At 55.9% G+C, this 14,761-nt stretch overlaps 1 protein-coding gene across 3 annotated transcripts in view; it reads right to left on the bottom strand.

Annotated features, from left to right (window-relative positions):
• The window catches only part of MIDEAS (mitotic deacetylase associated SANT domain protein), a 63,399-nt gene that overhangs the window by 15,784 nt on the left and 32,854 nt on the right, over positions 1-14,761 (bottom strand). For all 3 annotated transcript variants that reach the window (XM_032837480.1, XM_032837481.1, XM_032837479.1), the window contains exons 2-3: positions 1,725-3,417; positions 163-462 (exon numbers count right to left, since the gene is read on the bottom strand). In XM_032837480.1, the coding sequence (XP_032693371.1) occupies positions 163-462; positions 1,725-3,185 (1,761 nt within the window). In that variant the 5' untranslated portion in view covers positions 3,186-3,417. The remainder of the gene's footprint in view (positions 1-162; positions 463-1,724; positions 3,418-14,761) is intronic.

The raw sequence follows: 14,761 nt of genomic DNA on the forward strand, positions 1-14,761 counted from the left end.
CATTTCTCCGTCAATTTGGTTTGGAAAATATAAATAGTATCTCCACAGGTTGCTTGAATCCCTCCTGTATTGCCATGTTCTCCTTTTTTCCACAGGGTATTAGGTCCCCAGGAGCACACAGGTACTAGAGGTAGAGGTGTCTGCATGGGGAGCTTCTCATACCTGAGCTGGGGCATCAGCCCCTGGGATACGGGTAGACCGCCTGCGGGTGACGATGACGGACGGCTTGTGTTCAGTGGGGTTCTGTTCAGGACCCTTCCTGTCCTCGTCAACACCTCCAGCTTGGGCCGCCTCAGTTGGGTCCATAGTCCGCACAGGCACAGATACTGGGATGATGAGGGGTACCATCCCGCTGTCCTCTCGTGCTCGCTTGGCAGCTAAGGCAGGCTCAGAAAACTCCACCCCACACTTGGTAGTTGAAGCCAACACACTTTTCCGCTTCTCCTCAGAGCCACTGGCATCCTGGAGGAGAGGGAGGGGAAACAGAGGTTAAGGTTTAGAAGGTAAGTCCTAGACCTCTAGTCACCACTGGATTCAGGAACTCAGACACCCACAATGGTTCATTCCCATGAACCACAGCATTTGATGCTATGATGGTTCCCATGAAAACCGATGGTTTTCACAGTCTTTCCCTGAATACCTTTTCTCTCACCACATTCCCAAATACTCCCTATAACCTCCCTTCTGCCAGGACTTCGGATCCTGCCTGGCACGGGGGTCCCCAGATGGCCATTTCAAGCCACAAGTGGCTTACAGACTGTTTTGTTTCATCTGCATGGGGCATGGCACAAAAAACAGTATCTAAATTCAAAACGTATCTCTGCAAACAAACGAACAAACAAACAAAAAACGTATCTCTGCAAAAGAAAGTAACCAAGGAACCTGTTACCAGGCAATGGTGGTCTTTGTACCTTTTCCCCATTGGCAAGTGGCTGGAGGGAAGTCAAATTCTACAGCCTCTGACATGTCAGCCTGGCCCAAAGACATGGGAAAAAGCGGGTGGGGGAGTATGGGGGGAGGGTAGAAACCCCTAGGGAAGGAAGGTGCAAACACTGGCTTTGGAGCCAGATACTAGGCTTTTATCTTAGCTTTGCGCCCTTTGTAGAACTCCGAAAGCCTACAGGTTCTTTCCATCTCCGTCAATGAAATAATCCCTGGGCCTCAGCTTCTTTAGCAACAAAACAGGATAATGGCACCGTCCGTCACAGGGTTTGATGACAAATTATTTGTGATCAAGTGTAAGAAAGTGCAAGTACAAGACAGTGCTCAGATTCAGTTCATTCTTCTTCCCCCCTTGTGGCCATTTCTTTTAAATCCACCTGATTGCAGCAAAATTTACATAAAACAAAATGCACCTATTTTTAATTAGTTTGAAGCATTCTGACAAGTATAATCACCTGTGTAACCACTGCCACGTTCTTGTTCTAGTACACAGGATCTGGCAACGGTTTCACATGCCCCTATTCCCAGTCCTTCATGTGCCAACCCACAATGGCACCTTCCTGCCTGCGGACTACAGGTGTGCAGCCACTTCCTCTCTCCTTCAGGTCGGGATGTACCTACGTAGAGACTCTGCACACAGGGAGCTCAGAACTCCCAAAGCCTACAGGTTCTTTCCGTCTCCGTCAATGAAGGGAATACACTGCCCTGTGGACTCCCCTGGCCCCAGACACGGTTCCCTGTGCCCTCTGCCAGGCCAGGCCTGCACCTCGTGCCACTCTCACCTTTGCGTTCTGCATTGAGGCCAGCTCCACTGCCTTCTGGGCCAAGGTCAGCAAATTGGCCTCCTGCGACGCCCGGCGCCTCCGTCGAGTGCTCTGGATCACCCCACCCCGTAGCACCTGCCCACAGTCCCCCGTGCCCACGGCCCGCACGCCCTCCTCACTGCCCATGGCGGGAGCCTCCCGCTCCCGACCGTTGGGTGCCAGTCTCTCCCCGTCGGACAGCAACTGCGACTCCCTCAGCTCCAGCGGGAATCCCAGAGCTTCAGGATGCGGCTGCCCCAGGGGCCCAGGCGGCGGCTGCTGTGGGGGCCAGTGATGCAGGAACAGGTTGCTGGTGGGCTCCTGTCCAGGCTGGGTGCCAGCCACATCCAGGGGGGCGGAAGGCAGGACGCCCTCCTTCGAGAGGCGGCGGGAGCGGCGGGGGAAGGCGATCTGGGACTGAGGTAGCACAGGCTGTGGGGCTGACTCCTGCAGGAGGGCCTTGCGCAGTTCTGGGTTCATGTCAGGGTTGTGGGGGAAGGGGTAGGGCGCCATGCTGTGGTGAGCCAGGTGCGACTGCCCCAGGGGCCCGGCCGGCTGCAGCCCAAAGTCCTGGGGCTGCTGCGAGGGGGGCTGCTGCATGGGATAGAAGTTCTCGAAGAGCGGCATCTGCGGGAGGGCGGCCTGCGGCGCCGGCGGCTGCTGCTGCTGCTTCTGCGGCGGGAAAGCCGCCACCGGGTTGGGGGGCGGTGGGCCCTGCCGGAAGACCTGCCGGTTCACCTGGTGGCCGAACGCCAGCTGGAAGGGTTGCAGGGGCAATGTCTGGTTTGGGGGCTTCTTGGCCACATGGAAAGAGTTCAGGGGAGCCTGGGGCCTCCCGACCTCCAGCTGCACCTTCTGCGGCATCATCGGCCGCACCGCATTTCCGTAGCGGTCCAGCTGCGGCCCCGCTCCTTTGTCCCGCTTCAGCGCCTCGGGGTGGCTGTAGTACGTAGAGACCCCCATGGCGGGGTGGGGGCTCCCCTTGGGTCCACTGTAGAGAGGCAGGCTGTGGCGGTTCCACGTCGTGGGGGGCGGAGGCTGGCCCGGCTGCTGCTGCCAGCCGCTGTCGCTGACGCCCCCGCCGCCGCCGCCGCGCTCGGGGCCCCGCCCCGGAGCCATCACGGAGTTGGGCCACTTGACGGAGCCCACCTGCTGGGACAGCATGGCCGCCGTGGTCCGCTCGGGACCATACACCACGGAGTTAAGCAGGGCCAGGCTGTTGGGAGGGGGCAGCTCCACAGGCTGGGAGACAGGGGCCGCCCCTGCCGGGCCCTCGTGCCCGAAGTAAGGCTCCTCCTTCACTCTGGTAGACTGTGGAGGGGCGGGGTGCTGCTGTGGGGCCTGCAGGGGTGGGGGCTGCTCCTTGGGAGCTGGTTCCTGGTCCCCAAAGAGGCAACGCTTCCGCTTGTTCTGAGCCTTGGGCTGGGCCTGGAGGTTCATGGTGTGGCCAACCGGGCCCTGGAAGTGAGCCCTACTTCACCAGTTGCCCATGCCCTGTGGGAAGGTCCTGCTGGAAGCCCAGCTCTTGTCTTGGAGCCAGTGGGGGCAGAGAGGGAGGGGGATGAGGCCAGGCACGGGGAGATAGCAGGTTGGCTCTTCCTTGCTCTTGGCGGAGAGGTTCTTGGCCTCAGCTACTCTGCCCAGTTCATGATGTTCCACAGGGCCCTGGAGCCTGCAGACAGAAAGGCGATAGCGTCAGCCACAGCCTCCCAGGATGCCCCAGATGTCAGCACAAGTATGAGGGAGGGGCCCACGCTCACAGAGCAGCCCTGGCGAGGCAGGGGCCAGGGCCTCCAGTGGGAACGACCAGAAGCCAGCGCTTTGTGACTCTCCTTGTCCCACCAGCTCACCCTGCAGCATTTGGATGTATAATCTGTACACGGCACAAAGGCATCTACCAGGGAATAAGCGGGGCTGAGATCCAGTCGGATCCCCTACAGCCACGACGGGAAAACGGGCAACAAAGGCCTTCTCACAGGCCAGGTCTGGCTGCCCATAGGCTGAGCATGTCTGTCCACACAGTAGCTTCCCCAGCAGACCCAGGAGTTTTATCCACACCATGCCTCCTGTGATGCTCCAAGCATATCTCAGACACAGGAAGTGGAGACAACAGGGGTCATTCATAACTATGTGGCTCCAGGGTGGGGAGCCCACCAGGTCCTTGCAGAGCTCAGGGCCCAGGGCTAGCTCCCAGTCCTTTGCACTGATGCATGCAGGCGAGGCCCTAGAAGGGTAGGTGCAGTTCTAGCCCCACCCCTGGGAGGAGCTGCTGGGTGGGACTGCTGTGGCCAGTCTTTCCCAAAACAGCACAGAACCTGTTTTGCAGCCCTGGCTGGCTGGAGGCAGGATCCCGCCTGGTACTTGGTCAGCAATCCTCACCTACCCTCCTCCACCGCCAAAGAGCTCCTAGCGTCCCTGGTCAAAGGACTGGCGCAACTACGAACCGAGGGGATGCTGACAGCTAGGACTTAGATCTGAAGTGTTTTTCTGTGGCATGGTGTGACTTAAAAGTGTTCACGATGTCTGTGTTTATTTTCTAACTTCATTAAAAAAAAAACAAAACCCAAAGCAGGTTGCTCTATGCTGCTATAGGACAGCCCAAATCAAGACCAGTATTTTATAACTTACATGTATTTTTATCACCTACATGTACACTTGCATGTATTTTCAAAGCTCTGTCTTTCGTCAGAGGGCTTCCCCCCCAACCCCCACCCCCGGAAGCTGGTGAAGGTGGGAGCTACTCAGCCCACCTCCTCCCAAAGCCGCTAAGATTCTGGTCCTGAGCCAGTCAGGCCAGGAGGGAAGGGGAGGGAGAGGAGGGGCTCAGGAAGCCCCGGGGAATGAACCTCAGACCTCAGACCCTACAAGCTCCAGGTCCTAGTTAGTAGTCCCAGGAGTTCCCGGGAAACCAGCCCAGTCAAGGAGGGCTGGGGCTGGGAGTAAGGGCCGGCTCTCTCGGTGCAAGGCCCCCTATCACCAGTTCACAGGCTTCCGCAGCTCCCCAGCCCTTCCCCTCCCGGAGCTGCAGTGACTCACTCCAGCGCTCCCCCCCCCACCTGCCTTTCACTTTCACCAGCACCCAGAAGGGGAGGGACTTCCTCCTCCATTTCCTTCCTCAGCCCTGGGCCCCGCAGTAAGCAGACAGCGCTTCCTGCCAGCACCCTCTTCGACTTCAGTTATGGACATCGGGGGAGGGGAAGAGAGACTAGGTGGGCATCCAAGCCCCCCTGGCCCTGGCAGCAGGGGAACAATTTGCACAAGCAGGGAGTGCAGAGGACCATGGAAAACACCTTTAGAACAAACCCCTTTCTCTTGCCTTTAAACTCTCATTCCCTGACAGCCAACCTGACTCAGACCAGAGACCCTAAAGCCAGCGATCCCCTCCCCCATGAAAATAACCCTGTGTGGCGGGGCGAAGATGCAGGCTGGGACTGTCAGTGACAGGCGTCAAGCTCGGCCTCTCCAATCAGCGTGAGCAAACGAGACAGGTCTGCAGAAGCAAGACAGAGAGGAAGGAAGAATGTTCCTGAGGGGAGAGGGAGGGAGGGCGCCGAGGGGGAGCTGGCCGATCCACGTGCCTCAGCACCCGCCCCCAGCCCCTCAGGTGCTCACGTGCACTCCTGCTTCCCCTGCCCTCACAGGCCTGTTGCCTTTGATGAGCTACAGCACCAGCTCACGGGCTTGGAGTCTGGAAGAAAGGAAGGCCCACGTGACAGATGAGCTTGTGTGCACATGTGAGCGTGTACACCTGGTGGAGGGTAACCCAGACACCCAGCCCGGGGTGGGGGGTGGGGGGATGGCTGGCCACTTGGAGCCCAGTGGGGAGGGTGAGTTCTGCGGGCTGGGTTGAGTGAGATGGAGGCCAAGTCTGTGCATGGAGCTCAAGGCAGGGCTGCTTGGGGGCCTAGGGCCCTGGGCCCCAAGCTGGCTCACCAGCTGCTTGGTCAGGCTGGTCGGCCTCCCCTCCTCCGCCCTGCATGTCAAGAAGGACCCGCAGCAGGTTTCTAAAACTGGCCTTGGACCTTGCTTAGAAGAAACCAAGGCAGCAGATTCTGGGGAGGTTGAATCACCCCAGAAGCTTCTGCAGAGGCCTTCCTGTCCCCACACACTGGCAGGCTAAGAGTGCCAAGAGCACACAGACACCCAAACCTGCAACGCTTAGAGAAGGCAGGTCATGATCTGGGGGGATAAGAAGACCGAAAGATGCCTTGGAACCCTAGAGGAAGGAGGGGAGGACCCACACCAAGGCAGCAGGGCTCCAAGGATGGTGGTGGCTGTGGCAGCAGGTCTGTCCTAAGCGCTTTGCATAGGTTTAGTTTCCACAACAGCATTATACGGCAGCATGAAGGCCAAGCATGAAACATTGCTATTTTAACCTCCTTTTTACAGATGAACTAATTGAGGCTCAGGGGGGCTAAGTAACCTGAACCTAGGTCTGTCTGCCTCCCAGACCAAGCTCTTCTTTTTGTCCCTACGACATGCCACAAAGAAACCAGGTCCCTTCCCTCTCTGCATCCCCCCTTCCAGAGCATGTGCCCCACCATCTCAGGGCAAGGACTTCTGGACACAGATACACCTCCTCACTGACAGACCCCTAACCCCTGCCCGAACCGTTGGCAGGTAAACCTCTTTTATTTCTACCCCAATACAGCTGAGTCCCTCAGTCCTACACGAAGGGAAGGAAGACATGGGGCTTCATCACAGAAGGGCCACCCACAAGGAGGCCTGAGACTGCACTGGCCACTTCAGTCCAGTCCTCTGGGCCTGGCCCTGCAAACTCACCCCTGCCTCAGGTCTACTTGCTGCTGGTGAGGCTTCCAGCTCTCATACCCTACTTGAACCTCACAGCCTGTAACTCTGGGCAGGACCAAGCCACTTCCTCTTGTTTCCTGTGCCCCAACCCCACTTCTCTGTTCCTCAGGTGGAAGTCAGCCTGGCCTTCCTCCCAGTGAGGAAGAGGAAGGAAGCCATCTTTTCCGAAGGCTACTGACCTATGGGCCAACTCCCTGAGGGTACGGGGAAGAGGGTGTAATGAGGAACTTCTGCAGCGACTCTCCCCCTCCCCCGGGACCAGCTGCAGGGTCTCTAACAGCGGATGCAGGAACACTGCAAAAGGAAACCCACAGTCACCAAGGGGCCCCAGACACTGCAAGCCACTTATCAGTCTGTTCGACTGTCTGTCCCAGCTCTAGTCCCTCTCCCTTCCTCTGGGCACCTCACTGCTCTAGCCGATCTCTGACCAGAGATGCCCCAGGGCTGAAGACAAGGCAAGAGTCTGTTATCAACACTCGCTCTACGGAAGAAAGCAACATGCACCAAGAAAAGAAAACAGTGCTGAACCCGCATACGTGTTTTGCAGACACATGAGGAAAGGCGCTGGAAGGGTGTTTGGGTGCCCTGTGCTGATGGTGAGACCATGCCCTCCAGAGACGGCACACAGAAAATATGCAGCTCCCCAAGCGTCCTCAACAGCCCTGCCACATGCCCAGCCCTCAGCGGTGGGGCGCAGTGGGGCCAGGCCATGACCACCAGGAGACAAGAGCCATCCACAAGTTTGAGACACTGAGTGCGGCCATCTGAGAGATGAAACCAGTGTTAAGTCAAGGTGACACAGGCCAGGAAGGAGATGCTTCACCTGGTCCCACAGCAGCTGCAGGAGCTCAGCTCTGCCCCGGATACGGGAGCTGACTGGAGAACCCTCCTGGCCCTTCTCCCTAAAGCTTCTAACTCCTGCTCTTACAACCTGGGCCACTCCCAGCCCCACAAACTCAGCGCTGGGAGGATGGAGAGTCAGAGCTCACGCATCCTAACCAAGACAGTACACACCTATTTATGGCATCTAACAAATCCCTAGGTCAGCCAATTCCCAGAGCACCAGACAGGCTATGTCAGGACAAAGTCTAAACTCCCCATCCTGCCCACAAGTCCCGCAGACTTTGGCTCCCGCCACCTCTCTCCACCTGCCACGCTTGGGCTCTCCTTCAGTGCTGTTCCTGCTCTGCTTCCAGGTCTTTGGCAAGGCAGAACCTCTGCCCCTGACACCCTCCCAACCCTTTCATCTGGCCAGGTCCTACTCGTCCTTCAGGTCTGAGACACTGTTTCCTCTGGGAAGCCCTCCCTCACCCCAGGGCTGAGCCAGGAGCTTCCTTATGCACCCACAACACCTCCCAGCCACCTCCCCGTCCCATACCACGCTTAGCACACAAAACTCTAGAGGCCTGTATCTTTGTCCTCAGCAGACAGTAAGCTCCACGGAGCAGAGTTTGTAGACCATTGTACCTTGACACTTGACTTGTACCTGCCCCATGGGATGCTCATTCAAGACTGTGCCCAAGGTGAGTCAGAGCTCTGCCTGGCCAGGAGCACCACTCATGGCCAGCGTGTCCACCCTGGGTTCCCACCCAGGCCCTGGCTCCCAGTCTCTCTCCCCGATGCACAACAGAGATCCCCATGACCCTGAGATGAAGTGAAAAGCCCATCCAAACTCCATCCCACGGCATCCCATCAGCTGCTGCCCCACACCACGGGCAGGCCAACTGGAAAAGTGCCAGCCCCCCTGTTGCCCTGTCCAATTTTTCTTCCCCCATGGCCTCCCACCCTTGCTTTGACCATAGCCAGAAACGTGGATCTGTTTACCTCGTGCCCTGACATGGCTGGGCTGGGCCCTGAGACACCAAGGTGTCTGGCTAGGATGCCAGGAGCAGTGAGGAGGGTTCCTCCTTGGCCCAGCTGGCCCTCCAGCCCACACTCCTATCCTGGAAAGTTCTCTCTCAGATACTCTGGGGTCTGTGGCTACCACAAGCCTAGTCAAGTGGCCTGGAACTGTCATCTTGGGCTAGCTAGAGTTGCCCAGGCCCTAGATAACCCCTCCCTCTGGCCACAGTGCAATCATCAGCCATGCTGTGTGCCAGCCCACCCCCCACCTTTAACTGGGAGTTCACACCAGGCCAAAGGGCCCCTGTCTCCAAACCACTGGACACATACACTGTGTTCATAAGGAGTTTGCATGCCAGTAAGGAAGGACATACCAGCAACAGGGACAAGGACCTGACTCTGACAAGTGTCACTTCCCCTGGGGAGGGGGTCAGGGGGTGAGAAAGCAGGTCCTATATGATCCACCCGTTCCCAGATTAGCACTTCTCTGGACCCGGCTTCAGCTCAGAAATGCAGAGCCCAGGACAAGAAGGTCCCAGGGATCTGAGCCATCAAGCGGGTGAGAAGGTTCGGCCAGGGTTCCAGCTGGCTACAGTCTGAGCTGTGACAGTAAAAATGTCAACGCCAAGATGCCTTTGAAGGGATGTGTGTGAGAGAGGAATCCTTTGCCTTACGAGGCGCTCTCGGGGCTTTATGCAGACACCTACCCTCACTGTCCCTCTCCTCCACCTCCAGCAAGCACCCTCAGGAAGTCTATAGGAAGCCAGGATGTCCAAAAGAAGCTACGAGAGCGAGGTCTATTTTATAGGGGGGAAGCAGAGAGAAAAGAGAGTCCCAGGAAGAGCCTGGAAACGATCAAATCTCCAGGCCCAGCTTCTGCCCACATGGAGGGGACTGGCTGCCTCCCTCTGAGGCAAGGGCCACCAACAATCACAGGCAGCCTAGGAAAATTTGGGAGTCCCAGGGGACCAAGGTAAAAGCTGGCAGGTTTTGGCTTTCTCCAGAAGAGATACAGCAAATATGAAATCTCTGTACCCTAGGGACTCGCACCCCCAGAGGCTGCTCCAACCTCTACCTCCCCTTTGGAAAGGCCAGGCTGGCTCCTCAGCAGTAGACGTCTAGGGCAGGGCTCTTTGCAGTCTGTGCCTAAGCCTCAGGGCTAGACTCTGCCCCAGGCCAAGACACAGAGGAGCTGTCTCACAGGGGCCTCCCTAAACAGGGCCTGACCCTGCCTACTGAACAACTCCCCCTCCCCAACCCCACTCTCCACCGCCATCACACACACACACACACACCCTTGCAGCCCTCCAGTTCTGGGAGACACAGGAGACACAGCACGGTCCCTACCCGCACAGAGCTCCCGGCCCAACGGAGGACACAGAAACACACAGATTATAACCCACAGTGGCCCATGCAGGGGTGAGAAATATGGGAACAAGTGACCTGCGGAGAGTTCCCTGACTCTCAGCCTTGACCGGAGCTGTTCCCTCCACCCGGAAGCCTTGCCTCCAAGCTGACAGGTCTACCTCCTGCGGGAGGCCTCTGGCACACACAGTTCCCACCCTTTCTGAATCTTCACGCTCTTACTCCGTATTAATCATTTTCCCATAGTACTACTTCACTCTCTCTGTTTTTGCCCCAAGACTGGGGGAACCAGGGCCTGGAGGCAGTGTGGCCCAATGGCGAGTGTCGTGGACTGGTTACCCAGTCACACATGTCTGGTCCAGGAGCTGCAGCTCCCTGGTTCCTGCCTCTGAAGAATTTAGGAGCTTTGGGCAGGCCATGGGGGCGGTGGAGGGAACAAGGCAGGACAAACACCTTTGTAACCAGCAACTGCGACGTGAAGTATTAGCCACCAGCACTGACCACATGCCCCGTATGTGTGAGTACTGCTTACTTGTGTAACCACTATTCCCACCTGAGAAATGAGAAAGGTTGGCTCTGAAAACAACCTGTTCCAGGTCAGAGCCTGAGGACACGGTGAGGAGCCAGGGTTCAAATCCAAGTCCATCAACTCCAAACCAGATCTCTATCACACCCTGCGGCCCACCTGTGTTGAGCAGTGATTCTCAAACCTACCCTAATAAATGGATTTATGGGTCCAGTGAGGAGTAGGAGGTGGAAAGCTGCAATGCTCCACAGGAAGCCCTGGTGGTGGCCGCATGCTGGAGCAGGGGAAAGACGAGAGGGTTGGGGAAGGGCGTAAGATGGCTTCTGAGGATCCACCCACTGCTCCTTCCTCCCCAAAGGAGCCGACTGCCAGAGGGCCATATCCTGCCTAGGAGATGATCAGAATCCCACGGAGCCCTGGGTGGACTCTGCTCTCAGTCAGCCCTAGGGCCGACCACGGCTCTGAGACTGCCAGAGCCCCCACATGAGCACCACTGTCTACTACGCACTTACTATCTGTCAGGCATGGTGCCAAGTGCATTGCCAGCAACATCTCATTGAACCCTCACTCTTCCCAGTCTCATTTTGTAAGTCAGGAGTGATACACTCAGAAATACCTATTTAACGCAAAAGAAGACCGTAAGAGAGCTAACAGAGAAACAAACAAAAAGACATTAAGACAGACATCAATAGCAGAATGGCAGATATAAACTCCACCCTATCGATAATTATTTTAAATGTAAATAGATTAAACACTCCAATTAAGAGGGAGAGGTGGGGAAAATGGGTTAAAAAATAAAAAAAGAAACCACGATCCAACTTTATGCTGTTTACAAAAGACACACACTTTAGATTCAAGGACGCAAAGAGGATGAAAGTAAATGGATGGGAAAAGACCACATAAAAGGGTAACCAAAGGGAGCTGCACAAATCACGCTAATATTATGCTAATAGACTTCAAGACAAAAATTCTTCCTGGAGGGGCGTCTGGGTGGTTCAGTGGGTTAAGCCTCTGTCTTCAGCTCAGGTCATGATCTCAGGGTCCTGAGATGGAGCCCCACATTGGGCTGGCTCTCTGCTCGTCGGGGAGCCTGCTTCCTCCTCCCTCCTTCCCTCTCTGCCTGCCTCCTCTGCCTACTTGTGATCTCTCTCCCCATCAAATAAATAAATAAAATCTTTAAAAAAAAAAAATTCTTCCTAGAGACAAAGAAGGGCCTCTTATAATGATAAAAGCATCCACCCCTCAAGAGAATATCACAATTAGAAACATAAATGCACTTAACAACAGAGTCACCAGTATACGTAAGGCAAAAACTATCAGCATGGGTGGGAGAAACAGACAATCCAACAGTAATATCCAGAGACTTCAATAATGGTCCACTTTGACTAACAGACTGAACAACTAACCAGAAGATCAATAAGGAACATAAGACTTCAACACCAAGAAGCAACTAGACCTAAACAGATACCTACAGAACATTCCACCCAACAACAGCAGAATACACATTCTTCTCAAGAACACATGGAATATTCTCTAGGACAGATCATAAATTAGCCTATAAAACGAGTCTCAATAAATTCAAAAGAAGTGAAACCATTCGAAGCATGTCCTCCAATCAAAATGAAACAGAATTAAAAATCAACAACAGAAGGAAATTTGGGGAATTTACAGGAAATGAAGGTTCTAAGGAACTTGTCAGGTTGTCCCAGCCCAGAAAGGCCACTCCCTCAGATCACGGACTCTGCACCTTCTGCAAAACCCTAGGAAGCTGCAGATCTCAGATTTTTGCAAACGCCTGTATAGCCCCTCTTCCCCCCCCTACCCCGTACCAGACACACACTGAACCTGACCCCAAGCTTGACCCCAGAATCCAAACAGCCGTGGGAGGGAGAGGCCTGTGGGGCTGTAACAGCTTATTAGGCAGCTGCCTCTCCCCGGAGGGGGGGTGGGGAAGGCCACAGGCAAATATGTTCACTCCCCCTGCCAGTCTACAGAATATCCAAAAGAAGGAAGCAAACATTTACAGAACACTTCCCCTACGCCAGCCACTTGACATACCCTAATCCATGCTTACAAACTTCCCATCTAAGCATCATTATTGTCTCCATTCTAGACAAAAATCAAGGCTCTGCTGCTAAAGTGACAGAAGCATGATTCAGGTCTCTGTTGCCTGCCTTCAAAGTCCCTGGTCTTTCCATCATTCTTCCAGAAAACTCCCAATTGCACGCTTGTGGGCTTCAAAAGGATTGCCGCCCCACAAAGCGGGCTGTGGACCCTCCCCTTCCTTCTGCTCCCTCCCAGCTGCTGCTTCTCCTGGGAGCACTTCCAAGTAGAGCACAGTCTCTAACACTCCCACCCAGAAATCATCCCAGCCCTGGTCTGTCAGACACAGGCTCCTCACAAGACGGGGTATCGGTAAAAGTCCCCGGAAACCGATAGGATTTTCAGGTGAGGGGACAGCAGAGGTGAGCCAGGAGCCGTAGGGTTGGGAGGATCTCCCTCAGCAGAGTAAGAGCCTCCACACCACAGGGAGAAAGGTGGCCGGTGCCTCTCTTCAGAGCCAACCAGCCAAGCCGGGCCCAGCTGAGGAAGCTGAACAGATTCCAAACATGAAGGGATGCCAATGCTCACGGAGTCCATTCCTCATTCCACAGAGAAGCAGAGAGGGAAAGAAATTAGCCTGCGGATGCACAGCCAGGAGCAGAGCAGGGCCCAGAATCCAGAACTCCATTAACAATGCTTCGTGCCTCCACTCAGGCAAGCCACACCTTTTGGCAAGACACTAGGCAGGGCCTGGAGCCAAGGTGAAATCCCAACGTCACACACACACAGCTTTCTCCTTTCCCACCATCAGCATCTCTACCATTTCTTGAGGGTGCCACTGCGTGCCAAGACAGTGCTAAGCGCTCTCTACCCGTGACGTGGTTTAATCTTCAAAACAAGGTACACGTTAGTACTCTCCCCCTTTTTCCAATGAGGAACCTGAAGATCCAAGGGGTCCAGCCACTTGCCCGAGGCCATGGGAGCAGAAAGGGGAGGCTGGGACTGGAACCCACAGCCCTTTCTGTAAACTTCCTTCCCAGGAAGCTCTAGGCTCAGCCTCCTGCTTGGTAGCTGGGACCTGGTGGCAGCCTCTGGACGGCTCACGTCTTCTCCCTGGAGAGCAGCTTCGGCGGGCCTGAAAACCACCAGGGTGTTCTGCAAGCGTGGCTGGGCAAGGGTGCTGGCTGACAGAGGCGTGGGAAGCGAGCGGCTTTGAAAATGAAGAGACTACTGGTGATCACCACCACAGGGGACAGTCTGTGGAAGTCCCAACACCTTCTGCTGAGGAGGAAGCCACACCCCTCCCACACTCCCCAACCCCACACCCACGGCGGGCCAAACAGCTCTTTACACATAAAGCCTTGACTGTCCTCTGCTTGTCAGACAACCCAAACCCTCATGGGGCCCAGGCTCCCGTCCCTTCCTCTGGCCACCTGAGTCTGGGTCAGGTCAACTCCGTGACTGGGTTCCCACTGGTAACAATCCTCCCTCCCCCACCCAGGGCCTTGACTATCAGCCCCAGCCAAAGCAACTCGCCTCCTGCATAGGGCTCTCTGGAGGCTTCCTCTCAAGAACCTGAATTCCTAAATAAGGGCTATTCAGTGCACATCCTAATTAAGGGAGACAGATAATGTCTGCCCACCCCAAAGGTCACTGGTCCACATCTCTATTTCATGACAAATAAAACTGAAGCCCTACAAGGTGAAGTGACATGCCCAAGGACACACGGCTGATTACTTGGGTAGACAGGTGTGGTCAGGGCCTCGCAGGTGGATGCTCTCACACCCAGCACTTCCTGGCAGGGCCAGGGCCTTGACGTTTGGCTCATGTCCTTCTCAGGAGGGAGGTGGAACAGGGGTGACTAGCATGTGGTGTCTGCATCAGCCCGGGGTCTCCTGTGTGGTCAGCTCCAGAAGGCGCCAACACCCACCCGGTGGCCTAGAGCAGGCAGCGAGGAGGGCTGTCTCGCTGGTCTGGAACAAGAGTGGGGACAATACGGCTCCCCAGGACCTGCTAGTGTCCGAGAAGCACAGACCCTTGCTGCAGTGGGGGCGTCAGCACAGCTGCCTGGGCCTCCCGGAGGAGTTAGGACGTGGGCACAGAGCCGCCCGCCTCACTGGCCTGGCCAGCCAGTCGGAGCCTCGCCCTTTCTCAGGCCCCGGTCAAGATCCAGGGCCTCTGCCAAATGCTCACACATTCCTTGCGTTTCTTCAGTCTCCGAGCAGCTGCTGCAGGGCCTTTTTTCCTGTGTTGATTTATTCTTTATTGTTCCTGAAATATACCCAGAGGCCTTTGGCACCAGCCACCAGCAGCGCATCCAGCCCAGGCCCCAAGTACACACCGACCAGGTTCTCTGAGAGCGGGGCCGACCTGCTGGGATGAGGGACGCTAAGGGCAGACCCAACAGCCAGGAAGGAAGACCCAAGAT

This window comes from Lontra canadensis, unplaced genomic scaffold (genome assembly GCF_010015895.1).
Source record: "Lontra canadensis isolate GAN:19392208 unplaced genomic scaffold, GSC_riverotter_1.0 scaffold98, whole genome shotgun sequence".
NCBI lineage: Eukaryota > Metazoa > Chordata > Mammalia > Carnivora > Mustelidae > Lontra > Lontra canadensis.